Source organism: Acomys russatus, chromosome 13 (assembly GCF_903995435.1).
Source record: "Acomys russatus chromosome 13, mAcoRus1.1, whole genome shotgun sequence".
Taxonomy (NCBI): domain Eukaryota; kingdom Metazoa; phylum Chordata; class Mammalia; order Rodentia; family Muridae; genus Acomys; species Acomys russatus.
In genome coordinates, this window is record NC_067149.1 from 57411916 (window position 1) to 57427545 (window position 15630).

The 15630-nt window shown below is 45.6% G+C and overlaps 1 protein-coding gene across 1 annotated transcript in view; it reads right to left on the reverse strand.

Moving 5' to 3' along the window:
• Window positions 1-4968: 4968 nt before the first annotated feature.
• Window positions 4969-15630, reverse strand: part of Dusp16 (dual specificity phosphatase 16) — a 65900-nt gene continuing 55238 nt past the window's right edge. The window contains exons 5-7 of the mRNA XM_051155483.1: window positions 13297-13456; window positions 8344-8467; window positions 4969-6872 (exon numbers count right to left, since the gene is read on the reverse strand). Of these exons, the coding sequence (XP_051011440.1) occupies window positions 5705-6872; window positions 8344-8467; window positions 13297-13456 (1452 nt within the window). The 3' untranslated portion in view covers window positions 4969-5704. The remainder of the gene's footprint in view (window positions 6873-8343; window positions 8468-13296; window positions 13457-15630) is intronic.

Below are 15630 nucleotides of genomic sequence, written 5' to 3' on the forward strand. Positions count from 1 at the left end.
GCTCTATGCATAGCGACATGCTCTCAACCCTTCAAAAAAGAAGGGCTGATTGCCCACAGAGCTGTGTGAACAGTATATGCATCAGGTGCAGTCATCAACTTTGCTTAGAGAGGCCAGTAATGCCGCTCAGACTCAGCCTGAGGCTGCGTTCTCCTGCCATCTCCTTATTTTACAGCAGAGGGGTTGTGTCAGGAAAGAAAGTTGACACAGTCAGCTCTCTTTTGCTCCTTAAGAGATTAGGGCAGGCCAGAGCTTGTGCTAAGGGTCCTGCTACTTTAACTTGTTGCTATGAGGTGGTGTGAGGGTGGCTAAGCCAAACTGTTTCCCAGAATCCCCTCCTGGTCTCCTTTGGGGTGGGGTTGGACACCAGTGAAGTTCCCAGGAGACTTGGAAGAGGGGCTGAAAGCTGACACAGGTCAACCTCGGTCCATCTTGTACTGCTGGCGTGCTGCAGGCCGCGAGTTAGTGTCAGCTTCTTCTTTGAGCACACAGGGCACATGGAAGCAGGCTCCACTGTGAGAAATGGCTGAGGGCTTCTGGGATTCTTTCCCAAGGGAGTCTTGGAAGCTGAGTGATGTATTAAAACACTGTTATGCTGTCTATGACATATCCGGCTAGTACAGCTTGTTGTAGAAATGAAGCAGCAGCCCAGAGTTGTCAGAAAGCCCTGGAAGGAAGCTTCTCTCCTTGAATTCTGGTGAGCCATTTTAATTTCCCTGACCCTCAGTATGACTGTTGGGAGCTAATGTCCCTCAAAGGCCCATAAATGTGAAAGGCCCAGTCTCCAGAAAATGCTGCTGTTGGAAAGAGGTGGGGGCTAGGAGAAGGGCCTGGTAGCATGAAGTCAGGTCATTGCAGGCACGCCCTTGAAGCGAGTAGTCTCCTCTTTCCTGTCTGCTGTCACACCTGTGATTCAACCCTACTCCTTTGTTTTGGATTTTGAGATAGGGTTTCATGTAGCCCAGGCTGCTGGCCTTGAGCTCATGTAGCTGAGGATGATCTTGGCTTTGTCATGCTACAGTCTCTTTCCCCAAGTGCTAGGATAACAGGACAGGCACCGCCACGGCCACACACACAGAGAGCATCTTGTTCCCAGGCCGTGTCCCTTCCTCCCTCCCCTCCTTGCTTTTTGAACCAGAATTCCACTGTGCCTCTAAGAACCCGTATTACTTCCCTGTGTCTGTATTTAAGGATAAACAGAACATGGACTGTAGGTTCTTTATGACACTGAAGGGCAACCGAAGCTGTCCTTCACTCCTGTTTCATGTGCAGGCGGTTTTAATACGTGTGGGGTGGCGTTAAAGCAAGTGACAATGTCTGGTGGTGCACACTCCTAGTCCCAGGGATTGGAAGGATGAAGTAAGAGGATCACTGTGAATTCAAGGATAGCCTGGGCTAAGCACTGAGTTCAAGGACAACCTAGAGTACAGTGAAATGTGATATCCAAAAGAAAAACAACACACACAAAGCATATTACAATCACAGGGCACTGTTGTAGATTTCATGTTTTGCTGGTTACTTTTATGTCAATTTGGCATAAACCAGAGTCATTTATGAAGAGGGAACTTCAATTGAGAAAATGTTCCCACTAGCTTAGCCTGTGGGCAAGTTCAAAGTGCATTTTCTGGATTGATGATTTGATGTGGGAGGGCAGTGCCACCCATGGGCTGGTGGTCCTGGGTTCTTTAAGAAAGCAAGTCATAAGGAGCAAGCCAGCAAACAGCGCTCCTTCATGGCTCCTGCATCAGCTCCTGCCTTCAGGTTCCTGCCCTGACTTCTCTCAGCGATGGACTGTGATGCAGAAGTAATTGACCAATAAATCCTTTCCTCCACCACTTGTTTTTGGTCATGGTGTTTTATCACAGCAACAGAAATGCCCATGTCTTTGTTTCTCTCAAAATTGTGTCATTAATAATCACATATACATACATATGCATATATGGTGTATGATTTCTTGTCTTCTTTTAGAAGTTAACTCCTCAGAATATAAAATATACAGTGAACCCGGGTACCTAACAAGTGGTGTCTGCAGAGTAAACTTTTGGTGAACTGAGTCTCAGGAACACCATAGGATAGAACAGAGGAATGGTTTCACTTGGTTTGAGTTTTGGGGTTTCTTTCGTTCATATGCTAGGAAATCAAACCCGGGGCCTTGAACATACTAGGTTCCTTACCACTGAGCTACATTCCCAACAACAAAGTCTCTGTGTAGTCCTTGCTGGCTGGCCCAGAACTGTGCCCCTGCCTCTCCCTATGTGTTTCATAGAACTTTGTGGAATTGCTTCTTTTCTCCAATCTTGACATGGGTTCTGGAGATCTTGAAATCAGGTTGTGAGGTTTGCAGTGGCAAACACCTTCACCCACTGAGCCATCTCACTGGCCATGATTTTCTTTGTAGCCACTGTCTGCCTTGTACTCACAGCATTTCATCTCTTTAGCGTGTACTTTTGATTAAACTGGTGAGGCCACATTTCTCATATGATCAAATGTCATTAAGGCGTATACAGCATAGAAAACAAATTGGGGGCGTGTGAATGATAGGGTCTCATGAAGTACAAACTGGCCCTCTATCCCACTGTGGAGCTGAAGATAACCACAAACTCCTGAAGTGTCTACCTGGAGCACCCTGAGTGCTGGGCTTTACATCATTTGCCATGTCTGGTTCGTGCAGCACTTGGGACCAAATTCAGTGCCTCATGAATGCAAAGCAAGCACTCCGCCTCAGCTTCCAAGAACAATCCATAAGTGCTATCTGTCCTCAGTGTTTCCTGTAAGGCAAATGAAATTAGTAATTTGTGGTAGATGCAGCTGTCTTTGTGTACCCTGAAATCAGGCAGGTAGGAAGGCTTCTACAGTGTGCACCTGGCATAGAGAATGCAGGCAAGCATCTGCCACTGTTCATGTCAGTGATATCTGTGATGCATCAGCTGCCTTATTTATGTATTTATTTATGTATTTATTTATTTATTTATTTATTTATTTATTGATACAGGATTTCTCTGTGTAGTTCTGGCTGCCCAGGACTCACTTTGTAGAGCAGGCTGGCCTCAAACTCACAGAGATCCACCTGCCTCTGCCTTCCCAAGTGCTAGGATTAAAGGCGTGCACCACCATACCCTTAAATGGTTAAATTGTTATTTGTGGTTCTGTGACTCCTTTCTTTTGCAACTTAGACAGGGTGGCTCCTACCAAGGGTGAGAGCTTCAAGGAGAGATCATTTCTCACACTTATGTATAAACAGGTACCAGCTTTGATTTTATTTCATAATATTAACATACATGACACATCAAAATGAGAAATGCACAATTGAACCATTCAACAGCTTGCCTTACTCCAAAGAACACTATATCCATATTAAACATTTATACAGTTTTTCCACTCTAACTTTACAAATGTTCTAAACAGTTTCCAGCATTTCTCAGAGTCTAGTTTGCTCATTAAAATCACTGCTTTGTGTCATCCCAGTAGACTCTAGGCTTCCCTGTGCTCACATGAGCAGAGCCAACCACCACACCACCCACCACATGCCTCAGAGGCAGCCCTTTCAGCACGGTAGCTGACTCCCGAGAACTGACAATATGACACTAGTGATGAAGGACTGACAGTGCAGTGGGTGACTGTCAGCTCCACAGAAGGGACCACAGCCCAGAGAGCCTCCCTACATGACATATGGCATAGGCAGCACACCACCCAAAGAGACTGAAGCCAAATCCCCAATCCTCTTGGAACATACTTAATTATGGAGCTGTTGCTTTCATTCTTAAATTATGTCTTACCAGTATGACCAGCTTTAAGAGGGTGGATCCTTACACATTTAGTGTGTGTACACGATGTACCAAAATTTACTGTGAAGCTTTGAGAACTTTTGATTACATAAGAGATTTTGATGTATATCTAAAAACACAGATTGCTAAACAGAACCTCAGAGTGGCATCCTGCTCCCTGTGCAGTGTCTGCTCTGCCTTCATCTTATGCCCAACACAGCTTCTCTGTACAGAACCAATATGTCTATGAGGCTTTTAATCCTCATGACCAGCCTGTCAGCTTTGAACCACGTCATTCTCTGCTGGTTTTAGCAACCACTATAGGAAACATTAAGTCACATCCTAGTCAAAGGACCGTCCACTTCACTAACAGAAAACCTGAGATAGGAGTCAGCCCCTAGCTACACTCACAGTAAAGAACGATGACAACACCTCCCTCCCCCACCCACCCACACCCTGCTGAAGAGAATTAAGGCCTTAAGGAAGACTGCACTCTAGAGGATAAACTCAAGCCACGACGCAGGTAAGTACTGTCACGTACACACTTGTTCTTATTACCTCCAATTCTCAGCTGCCAGGATTGAGTCCACACAGTGATTATATGCCAGGGACTGAGAAACCACTGTGGTCTTCCACTCTGATGTGTCCCTTCCTTGGAAGGCATGCTGGGATAGCTTTTAAAACGAGCTTTCCTGTATTCAAAACTAAACAAAATTCAACAACCCCTTTTTAACCTTTCTAGTATGCTTTATTCTGAACAGTTCTTGCTTATGAAACACCACAGTAAGTTTGGAAGTCTGAGAAGATTCTAGAAATATACCTTTGTTGCATACCATAGGAAAAAAGCCACCAAGGAAGTCAGTTTCCTGCTTCGAGTTTTACCTTCCCAAAACTCATAGTTTTATTCTATGACATGACACAGAAATGAAAATCTGTTTGGGCTGAGAACTTGAAGTTCTATCCCTCTGCTACCAAGCCCAGTGAGCCATGTTTATCTGTAAACCAACTCTGTGGTCAACATAAGGATTAGCAATCCCACTTTAGATAATTCTTTGACTATTATAAAGAAGGAGGGACTGTCTAGTGTCCCATCCCTGACTTAAGCCTCTAAGCTACCTGACTACCCGATCTGGCTAAGCTGAACTCAGGTTGGTTTCCCCTCTTCATTCAAGGTGAGAAGAGGGTACATGGCAACTGCTTATCCAGGCCCACTGGGATTTTGTGTATAGACAGTATGAATCTGTCCGTAAAGTGACAAGTTACCTACTCATTCACAATGCCTAGACAATGGGCTACTAGACATGGTAGTGGTGATGGCCCCAAATGTCTTGTCTGAGGTACTGGATTGGTTGTAAGTAGATCTGGGCAAGGCTCCAAATAGTTCATCCAACAGAATGATGCCTGTATTCTTCAGCTGTCAATCAAGCTTAGATTTATGACTCAGCTTTGGACAGGATCATTTCTCTTGGATTTACCATTAGGGTCTCTCCCTAGAGGGTCTTCCTGTCTGACCCACAGATGGCTCAGTCTCAGCGCTAAGGTCACTAGGGAAGGCCTGGACAGAGATGAGTTCTGGAGATCTCTGTTGCACACAAAATGGGAGGATTTTGTCCTCTAACATTAAAACAACAACAACAACAACAACAACAAAACCCTTGCTTTTGTAGGAACAAGATGCTGTGCAATCCACTGAACAAAATCTCGTCTCCTGGCTGGGGATTCTAACATCTACCCTTCCATTCTTTTCTGAGAGAATTGGCTGCGCTCGGTGCAGGTGTTAAGAAAACAACTGTGTTGATCCATCTTTTGCTTTTACACCGTAGCTCTATATGCCAAAAATATATATGTATACACCTATACATATTTCAGATTTACAGGGAATGTTTTTGTGAACAAGAAACAAAACAAAACAAAAATGTCAACAGAAGTATGAGGTCTTCTTAGGAGACCTCGATGATTTCCATGCTGCCTGAGAAGCTCGACTGACTGCCCACTTTGCCCAGCTCTTCCCTCGACCTGTTCTCTGACATGATGCTCTCTCCAAATTCCATTTGACAGCTTCTGCGTTTGAACTGCTTTTCAAACGGGCTCTCTTCATGCCAGCTCCGCCTTGAGTCAGCTCTGTCGCTGGGCTTCTGCCGCCTACGAACAGAATAGACTTGGTCACCACAAGTGGGCAGCTGGCTACAGCTGTAGGCAGAGTGACTGCTGCTGCCTCCATAGACGGCTGAGGCAGAGTAGAAGTGTGAAGGCTCTGTGGCAAAATACCAACTGTTGGTCAGGGAGTGGGCAGAGGACTGGGGAGCCAGAATATCTGAGTGCCAGCCCTTGAGGCCAAGCCCTGCAGCAGACTTGGTGAGGTGTTGCTGGCTGGTGGAAAGGCCAAAAAGGAAGTTGGTGTGGTAATTGTCCTCCACACTCCCACTCCGATGCAGCGGTGAGAAGAAGGACCTCTGGGTGGACCCACTGCTGCTTCTCACTGAGTGCAACCGCTTGCTCTGGCTCTCTGAAGGCCTGCTGGGTTGGGGCTGCTTGGGGACGTGGGCCTCCTCCTTATCCGGGCTGGTCTCTGGAGTCTGTTCTGATACCTCCTGAACGGGGGAGAACTGGCAGAGCTTGTTGGTCCCATCCAGTGTGGCAGAAGGTTTGTAGTACTCCAAAGCATCCTCCGATGAGAAGCCGTGTAAGGACGCTGCCACACTGGCTGAATACGAAACAGATTTGATATCAAGAGAGAAGGAACGCTTGAGCTTATTGCTGTCTTCCAGCTTCTCTGCGGACAGCTGGAGCCCACTGAGCGCCTGTACCAGTGGGCTGTCCTCTAACAGTGAAGGCTGTAAGCTGGGCACACTGGCAGGATGCACAAGCCTTTGCCCTGATGCCTCTGAGGTAGAGTTGGCACAGGGTGGACTGAGAGACAGTGCACTCTTCCATCCGCCCTCTGAGGCTGCAGGCACAGGCTCACCAGGTTTGTCCAGGTGCAGCAGCTTGAGTTTGCTCTTTGGCCCTGACATTCCAGTCTGGTTCTTAATCGTCTTCTCATAGTCCATGAGTTGACCCAGAAAATTAAAGTTCGGAGATATAGTAGGTCTTTTTTCTTTCACAAATCTATAAAGAGAACAAAGCAAAGCCCCTGAGTTTTACAACTGCACTCGGTCCCAACGACACTCAGAGAAAGTGAGACAGGGCATCACTAAACCTTCCCAATGCTTTGGAAGAGGGTTCATCTAGGAGCCTAGGATGAAGGTGGAGACCCCCTTATCAGGGGCGGTAGCATGGGGTGCATGCTGGAGGGCAGCCTACAGGCTCCTTATTTCCAAGAAGCCAAGCCTTCCAATGCAGTTGCTAAGAGGAGTCTGCTCAGCCCCAGGGAATGCTCCCCTCCCTGCCCCACACGCCAGCACAGCAGTGCTAAGCCACCCAGCAGTGGCAGCACTCCAGCATTCCCTCTCCATCACTCACACTCATGCCTCCAGACAAAGAGATGGCACCAGATGGCAAAGTACCAGGGCACCCAGTTCTAGATTTCTTTATATACTCAAATGGCAGAAGAGTCAGTTACAAAGTGACCTCTAGGCACTAAGTGCTGTGCTTCTGGGCTGAGTCACTCAGTGCTCAACCTGCTCTTATCCTGATCAGGTCACAAAGTTCTTAAGCTCACTTGTTCCAAATCACACAACTACTCCACAATGGAGCGGGATTCAAAGCCTGGACTGTCTTCATGTCCGTGTCCAACTGTGACCACCATATTAAGAGTTCATCAAGATAGGAAAACTCACATAATTAAACTATGATGTGATATGAATCTGTGGGTCTTGGCATCAGCCTAAGCGGAAGGACAACAGGGACAAGGCCTAACTGCAGAGAGCTGGTGCAGAAAGGAAGAGGACCTGTTCCCTCCAGTGTCCAGCAAGACAAGCTGTCTAAGCAGCTCCATTCATTATTCCAGAATTTGCATTTTGAGAAACAAGCCAACATGGTGCATCTATATTCTCATTCTTTCTCATATGAAAACCAACTATCCCTTGCCAATAGGGCATGCAATGAACTCAGACTCCCAAGAAGTCACCCAAGAAGATACAAGTCCCCAGAAGCCCTGCCACTTTCTGCCTTTTCCTTTGAGCTAGAAGGAGAGGTCAGCCTAGTCAAAATTTCAACCTATAGAATCTGGCCCATTAGACAGGACAGGACAGGATGGGACGCTGTATTCAGGTCTTACACATGAGTGCATCAGGCCTTTTCATCTCTGTGGTACAGTCGAGCAGAGCCGACTGTGCAAAAGCCGCTTCCCCACTTGTCAAGCAGAAATGGCCATGCTTCTCTATCAAAGGAAAGGAGTGAACTTTCCTGATCTATTGTTATTAAAACATAGCTGAGGATAAGCACCACATATGAGAGAGAACGAATGCTAAGCAGAATATTCTTTCTCAGTCTCTGCGAGACCATGAGTCACCAGCAACCTGTGATGAGTATGCCCCATATCATCCTGGTCTACGTCATCTGGCCACCCGCCTTCATAGCTCTTTCTGTTTCAAGGGAAATGGAAAGCAATTCCCATGAGCCATGTTCCTGCCCTTACCTGTAAGCCTCATCTAGAGACATGTCCATCCTCTTCATGATGTAGGCGATGGCGATGGTGGCGGACCGAGAGATCCCGGCTAGGCAGTGCACTAGCACACAGCCGTTGGAGGCTTTTGCTTTCTCTGTGGGAGCAAATTTAAGAAGTCACGAGGAATTTTCTCAGTAAGGAAATCTTACACTCAGCATTACTCTGACTGTTACTGTCAGTGACTTCACCTGAAACTTCAAAGCCGCTCTCACCTACATGGCCTCCTAGTTATCCTTTAGTGGTTTTATAGGAGGAATTATGAGCCATTAAGATCCAAAAGGAGTATTAATAAGCAGTATGTTACTACCTCAGATTGCCTGGCTCTTATTTCAGAACTGTTTCCCATGTAGAGTGTATGTGCATGTAAGAATGCAAGTGGAAGACAGGTCAAGCTCAGCTGTCATTCCCCAGGTATACTTTGGTTTTTAGACAGAGTACCTCATTGACCTGGCATTCACCAAGTAGGGCGAGGGTAGATGACTGGGAGCCAACAAGCTTCAGGGCATCCTCCCTTCTCTGCCTCCCCAGCACGAGGGCACCACCAAACCTATCATTTTTATAGGGGTTCTGGGAATCAAACTCCGGTCCTCATGCTTGCACAGAAAGCGCTTTAACAGGCTAAATTATCTTCCCAGCTATTTGTTTAACTCAAAGTTACGTACACACTAGAGCTGAGTCTCTACGGGAATCGGGAGTTACTAACATATTGTGCTATTTTAATTCCCAGAACATGTTAGAGAGACTCACGGATACCATTAAAAGCAAAGCCAGTGGATCAGCCAGTGCTGCTCTCTGCTGAGGAGCTTCAAAGTGCACATGTAAGAGCAGATGACCTCATCCCAAACACCAAACAGCCTGAAGCCGCTACCATTCTAAGCAGTACACGGCAGATTCTGTTCTGAATGACCACACATGTGCTCAGCCATATGGTGTTGCCATGGGGCAAATCCTTCCCTTTTCCTTTGTATTTTAGTCAAAACTAAGATTAAAATTCTTTTGTTGTTGTTGTTGTCTTTCGGGACAGGGTTTCTCTGTGTAGCTCTGGCTGTCCTGGAACTCACTCCGTAAACCAGGCTAGCCTTGAACTTAAAGTGATCCACCTGCCTCTGCCTCCCCCGAAGCACTGAGATTAAAGGTGTGTGCCGCCATCACTAGGTGAGGTTTACATTCTTAAAAATGACCAGAACGCAAGGAACCTGCACTGGCTACTGAATAAACATAAAGCTGTTCCAGCCCCAAAACCTGTGATACAGACGTCTAGTAAATGTACTTCATTATTCATTATATACCAAATAATTTAGGGTAAGCAAGCAACAAGTAGCATCCCTGCTAGAAAAGGAAGAAAGCCAAACAAGAACAAAGGAACATAATCCACACTGACACACAGAACCAGGCTATGCAAAATAACGCATGGGCCTGCATGTAAATCCCACACTGTGCCGGCCACTGCATTATCTTCTTCTCAGTCTTCTTTCTCCTCCTGGGGTGAGAGGGGCAAAGCTAATGTCCCCACTTAAAGGCAAGTCTGATTTTTCTGTCACAGCAACTATACTTTTCCTATAATTTGGTTCTTCCTCCTTTTCTTCTACTTCGATGTGTACGGATGAACGTATATAGGTGGATCCCAATCCCCAGCTGGGAGCTGCTGCAGATCCTGCCGAGAAGCAGGCTTGGAAGGGCTAAGGGAGAAGGACAGTGTAGGCACTGCCCACTGTGTTCAAAGCTGCAAATTCCATTCCCAGCACACACAGTAAAATCACTTGCTTTCAGTTTTCTTAATTTTGAATGTATTTTCTATAGTTGCTAATAATGATCTGGGGCTGGAGAGGTGGTTCAGTGGTTAAGCACACTCGTTGTTCTTGCAGAGGACAGGAGTTTGCCTCCCACACCCACACTGCAACTCACACCTGTAACTCCAGATCCAGGGTATTTGATGATCTCTTCTGAGATCCTCAGGCACCAAGCACATACATACAGGAAGGTAAAACATGCATAAAAATAAACCTAAATAAATCTAAAATAAAAATTTTAAATAATGATTGTCTAAAAAGAATAGATTATAAGAACTATCATGGTCCTATTCTCACACTTTCCAATGGACTGAATCCTAGCATATAGTATGCAGGTAGTTAATAACATTGGCACATATTTTTAAAAGCAATTTATTTTTTAAAAATTGGAGGAAATGGCAAGAAGGCTCAGCAAGTAAAGGTATGTGATGCATGAGCCTAACCACCTGAATTTGAGCCCTGGAATCCATAGTAGAAAAAAGATCCAACTTCCCAAAGTTGTCCTCTGGCCTCCATATGTGTGGTGGCACACGTGTGCTTACACTCATGCATTATGTACATACAATAATTACAATAATAAAATTAAATTAAAACTTTTGAAGGAGGTTGCAAAAAAATTAATCTGACAGCTCTACAGCCAGCAGCTTGAGTACCAGTGAAGCCACAGAAGAGAGAGAGACTCTGCCTCCAAGTAAAAGGTGAGAGCTGCCCAGCTAGAGTTTTTTTTTTAAAGATTTATTTATTTTATCTATTGCATATGAGTGCTTTATCTGCAGAAGAGGGTATCAGATTACATTATAGATGGTTGTGAGCCATCATGTGGTTGCTGGGAATTGAACTCAGGACCTCTAGGACCTCTGGAAGAACAGGCGGTGCTCTTAACCACTGAGCCATCTCTCCAGCCCTAGATTTTTTTTTTTTAAGGGACAGAAATCTTTGTCTCTTAACAATAAAATAAACAAAAAGGGAAGGAGCCATCCAGGGTGGTGGTGCACACCTATAACCCCAGCCCTTGGGGAAGATCTCTGTGAGTTTGAGGGCAGACTGGTCTATAAAGTGAGTCCAGGACAGCAGAGGCTACACAGAGAAACCCTGTCGTGAAAAAACCAAACCAAACCAAACCAAACCAAAAAAAAAGAAAAACCAAAAAACAAAACTCAACCAAACAAACAAAAAGCTGCAGACCTACTGAGACTGAGGAGTTAGGAGAGCTCAAAAAAAGGGAATGATGGCCAGGGGAGACGAGGGCACACATCTACACAGTGGAAAGGAAGAAATGCTCATGGCAATCTTTAAAATATTCGTTAGTCACAGAGAATAACCTGTGCCTGAGTCCCAGCTACCTGGGGCAGTGCCTGAGCCCAAAGTTTGAGGCCAGCCTAAGTAGTATAGCAAGAGCCTATCTCAGAGAGAGGGGCAGTTAGAAAATAGAAAGATACAAACATTTCTTCAGAGCTCGCTCTGACTTGAGTACTTTGCAAAGTGGGCGTATACATTATCTGCTTTAATCCTCACAATATCTCCACAAAGTACGTCTATTGCTTTCAGCCTCTACTTCAGGAGACAGGTACAAGAGAGTTTTAAGTCAGTTATACACAGCCACTTAACTGATAACCAGGGAGGCAGGACTCAAAGTTTGACTCCAAAGTACATCCTTTTAATCAACTCTCTGTTGCCTCAGATTTGGTGAGGGTGCGGTTGAGTAGGAGCCAAGGAGAGCAACCATGAGGAGGAGCAGGAGCTTGGGTCATGTCTCTGAATCAACATGACATTCAATGGGAACACTTAATCAAAACTGTCTTTTTTTTATAATGGCAAAAAAAAAAAAAATCTAATGATAGGTTGAATATACTTCTTAGAGGTGCAATGAGAAAGTTTTTGTTTGAAGAATTTCCTTAATGATTACTTTAATGTGAACTTGTTATAGCCTTTAATTGTGAGATGTTTCAAAGAACAAATCCTAATTAATGACAGGAATTTCTGGTAAACTGAATTCTTAAAAACAAACAATTTCAGAATTACTTGAAGCTTCAAAAGCATTACCTGGAAAACAGAAAATGTTACCAGAGATTAATGTACCTAATTTTGCATTTTACAGGAAGATTTTAAAAATTATTTTATGTGTATGGGTGTTTTGCCTGCATGTATATCTATGTACCACTTGTGTGTCTGGTGCCAGCAGAAGCCAGCAGGAGGAGACAGATCCCCTGGAACTACAGTTACATATAGTTTTAAGCCACCATAGAGTTGCTGAGAATTGGATCTGGGTCATCTGGAAGAGCAGCCAGTGCTTAAACTGATGAGACAACTCCCTAGCCCCTGTTCTTTTATTTTTAATTTCAATAACTAATTAATAGTATTTAATTATAGAGTCGAGTGCTCAAATTTATGTCCCTATTGGGGGAAAACCAGGTATCTTCACACGGAACGTCAGTAGTCGGCACCCCATTTTGCTACCCAAGTCTCTTCTGCTCAGCCAGCCTTCACAGTTAAATGCATACCAATCACGCAGTTACTATATTCTGCAGCATTTAGCACTAGGTTACAGCAGCACCTATGAGTTAGGGAAGCTCCTGATGAGGCCAAGGAAGCAGAATAAAAGATGATACTAACTTCTGTCACAGCTCCTCCATGTGCAAATATGTGCTGGAAATTCACTAGACTTGAAACTAGAGTAAGGCTCAGGAAATCTTGTAACATGTAAAAGGATTTCAAATGTAATAGGTTGTTTTCACAGGACCTAATTTTTCTAAGGGGGAAAAAGAACCACAGCAGCAAGTAAGAGGGAATCAACCAGGTTTATAAAGGGGTGTTAAAGGGGTGTCAAAGGGTTTGAAAAGTGGGAGGGCGAGGAGGGCTCTTTCTGGAAGCTTAACTGATTTTTAAATATTTGCAACACATAATCATCGATCCTGCAAGGCTTTAACCTTGGTGCTGTTAACAGCTAGCAGGTCACAGGCCAGGCCCTTAGGGGCAGCACAGCACACATCACTTGGACCATTAAGTAAGTAAGCAACATCATGTGCTGTTTTCAGACTTGAAACCTCTAAAGGAGGCAAATGGGAGGGAGTATCTGTACTGTCTGTGACACTACGACTCGAAGGCCTTGTACCCTTGCCTTGAGCTTACATACCGATGAAATCCACAGACTTGTCCAGCCACGGCAGAATTTTTTCACAAAAGCTGTCATTCACAGGCACTCGCAGGAAGTGAGATTCAGGAATGAAGTCCGGCTTCGGGCAGGTGTTGCTAGCATTTAGCACATAGCCAATCCCGTTCTGTTGCATCAGCTCCTGTACAGCGAAAGAACAATTAAAGGGAATCATTTTGTATAAAGATCACTTTGAAAGACTGTTGTTTAATACTATGACAAATATTACCAGTTTCTTTGCACATAGTAAAGTCCAAAAATTCAATGAAACTTAAGTTTCTTCTATAACAAATTAGACTGAACAATAAAGTAATGAGCCCAGAAACCCACATGGGAAGTTAAGTGTTCTGGTCCCTGCTTGTAATCTCAGTGCTGGAGAGGCAGAGAAAGACAGACCCCTAGGCTCACTGGCCAGCCACCCTAGCGTACTGGTGAGCTCCAGGACAATGAGTGACCGTGTAGATCAAAAAGCAAGACAGACACCCCCACCACACCCCCAGCAACGGAAAGAGACACCTTGATAGTGGTGTTCTTGTATCAATCAGGGGCAGAGCAGACGGCAGTCTTTTGTTCATCCTAGTTTGATGCCTGGCTTGGTGGCCAAAGCTATTTTATGCCGAGCACTCATAAAAATCAAATCAAATCCAGGCAGTACAGTGCAACAGGAGGAAGACAGAACCTGTAGACTGTCATGCCAACCACAGACCTGCTCTCCAGTGCACAGCACAGACAGGCTATAGACACACACTCACAGCCACGCCATGCAGTGAAGACAAAGGATGGCAGCCAGGGCCCGCCAGCTGTGTGGCCAGCATGCAGTGGTAGTCACCACAAGCAGTGAGTACACAGTGGAGAGATGGGGGGGGGGGGAATAAAGGTAGGATAGCTTGAGCATATGAAGAGAGACGGAACTGGAGGCTCACGGGAGCTGAGGAGTAGCCTGTTCTGAGTGGCAAGCATCACCACCTGAGGTCTCGTGAGGTCCCAGCCCAAGCTGCCACTGAGGGCCATGTCTGAGTCTGTGACCACACAATGGCAGGGGTCATCCATGCCTTATATTACTACTAGAGAGCATGGGGCATCCTTGGTTGGGGCAGTCGCATGCCCCGCACTCACTGGGTGCATCCCTCTGGAGGGCTCGCTCCACCCTTCACAAGTGGCAGCACTCAGGGAAGCAAGCCCTACACCTCACCTAAGCCGCACAGCAGAGCTGACCCTGGTAGCGGGCCAGCCAGCCCCAAAGGCCAGAGTGCAGAGGTGATGGTGGCCCCACCCCTGGCAGGCTGCAGCACTTGGGAGAGCAGGCCTCATGCCTTGGCTGTGCAGCACAGTGAAGCTGGCTCTGGAGGCATGTGTGCAGGAGAGTGGGCCTGTGGGCATGAGAACAGGAGAGTTGAGGGCATAAGAGCAGGAGAACTGATCCTGCCTCCTGCGGGATGGCAGCATTGGGTGGCCTAGCCAGAGCAGTGCTAGAGAGCTCACCCTGGTGGTGCAGATAAGGGAGAGCTGGTGGGCTAACCAGCTCTGCTACCACCCAGAGCCAGGTCCAGGGCTCTGAGTTGGCTCACCCCAAAATCTGCATCACATGCAAATAGTTAGGATGAATGAAAAGGCCAGTTCTGCTTATCCAAAGCTGCAGGATCTCCATGGCACAGGGAAACAACAGAATAACGGAGAGGAGTCCCAGTGAGGAGCCAAAATAGATGGTGTCACAGAAGCCAGAGATCTTGAGTCAGACCAAAGACTCACTGCAATGAACATTTGCAAGTGAATGTGTGGACAGAGAGGTATGCTATGGGACACACAGTGACACACTATAGCTTCTACGATGAGATGTTGCCTATGGTTTGTTTTTTGTTTATGTGGTTTTTACTTGGTGGGGGCAAGGTCTCAAAGGCAAAGGGTGGATATAAGGAGATGGGAAGATGAGCAGGAGTGGGGTGCATGATATAAAACTCACAAAGAATCAATAAGTTTTTAAAAAGCAAGGCAGATGACACTCAAGGAGTGAGACCCAAAGTTGACCTTCTGGCTCCTGTTCATGTCATGCACACCCACCCACGCTCACACAGATCTAGGTATAAAATCTGTTACCAGCTGCTAACGAAAAGTCTTTATAAAGATAAGATGGGACTTGATAAATATAACAAGGCCAATTTTTAAAACAAAAAGGCAAACAAAATACTAACATACAACATAAAATGAAATGTAATTTGATAGCTAAGTTAAATTCCATAGTACCTTCTTGCGTAGATCTCAAGTCACTATATCAGTGGAAAATGTCAGTTAAAGAAGGGTCATCTTCTCACTTGGAAA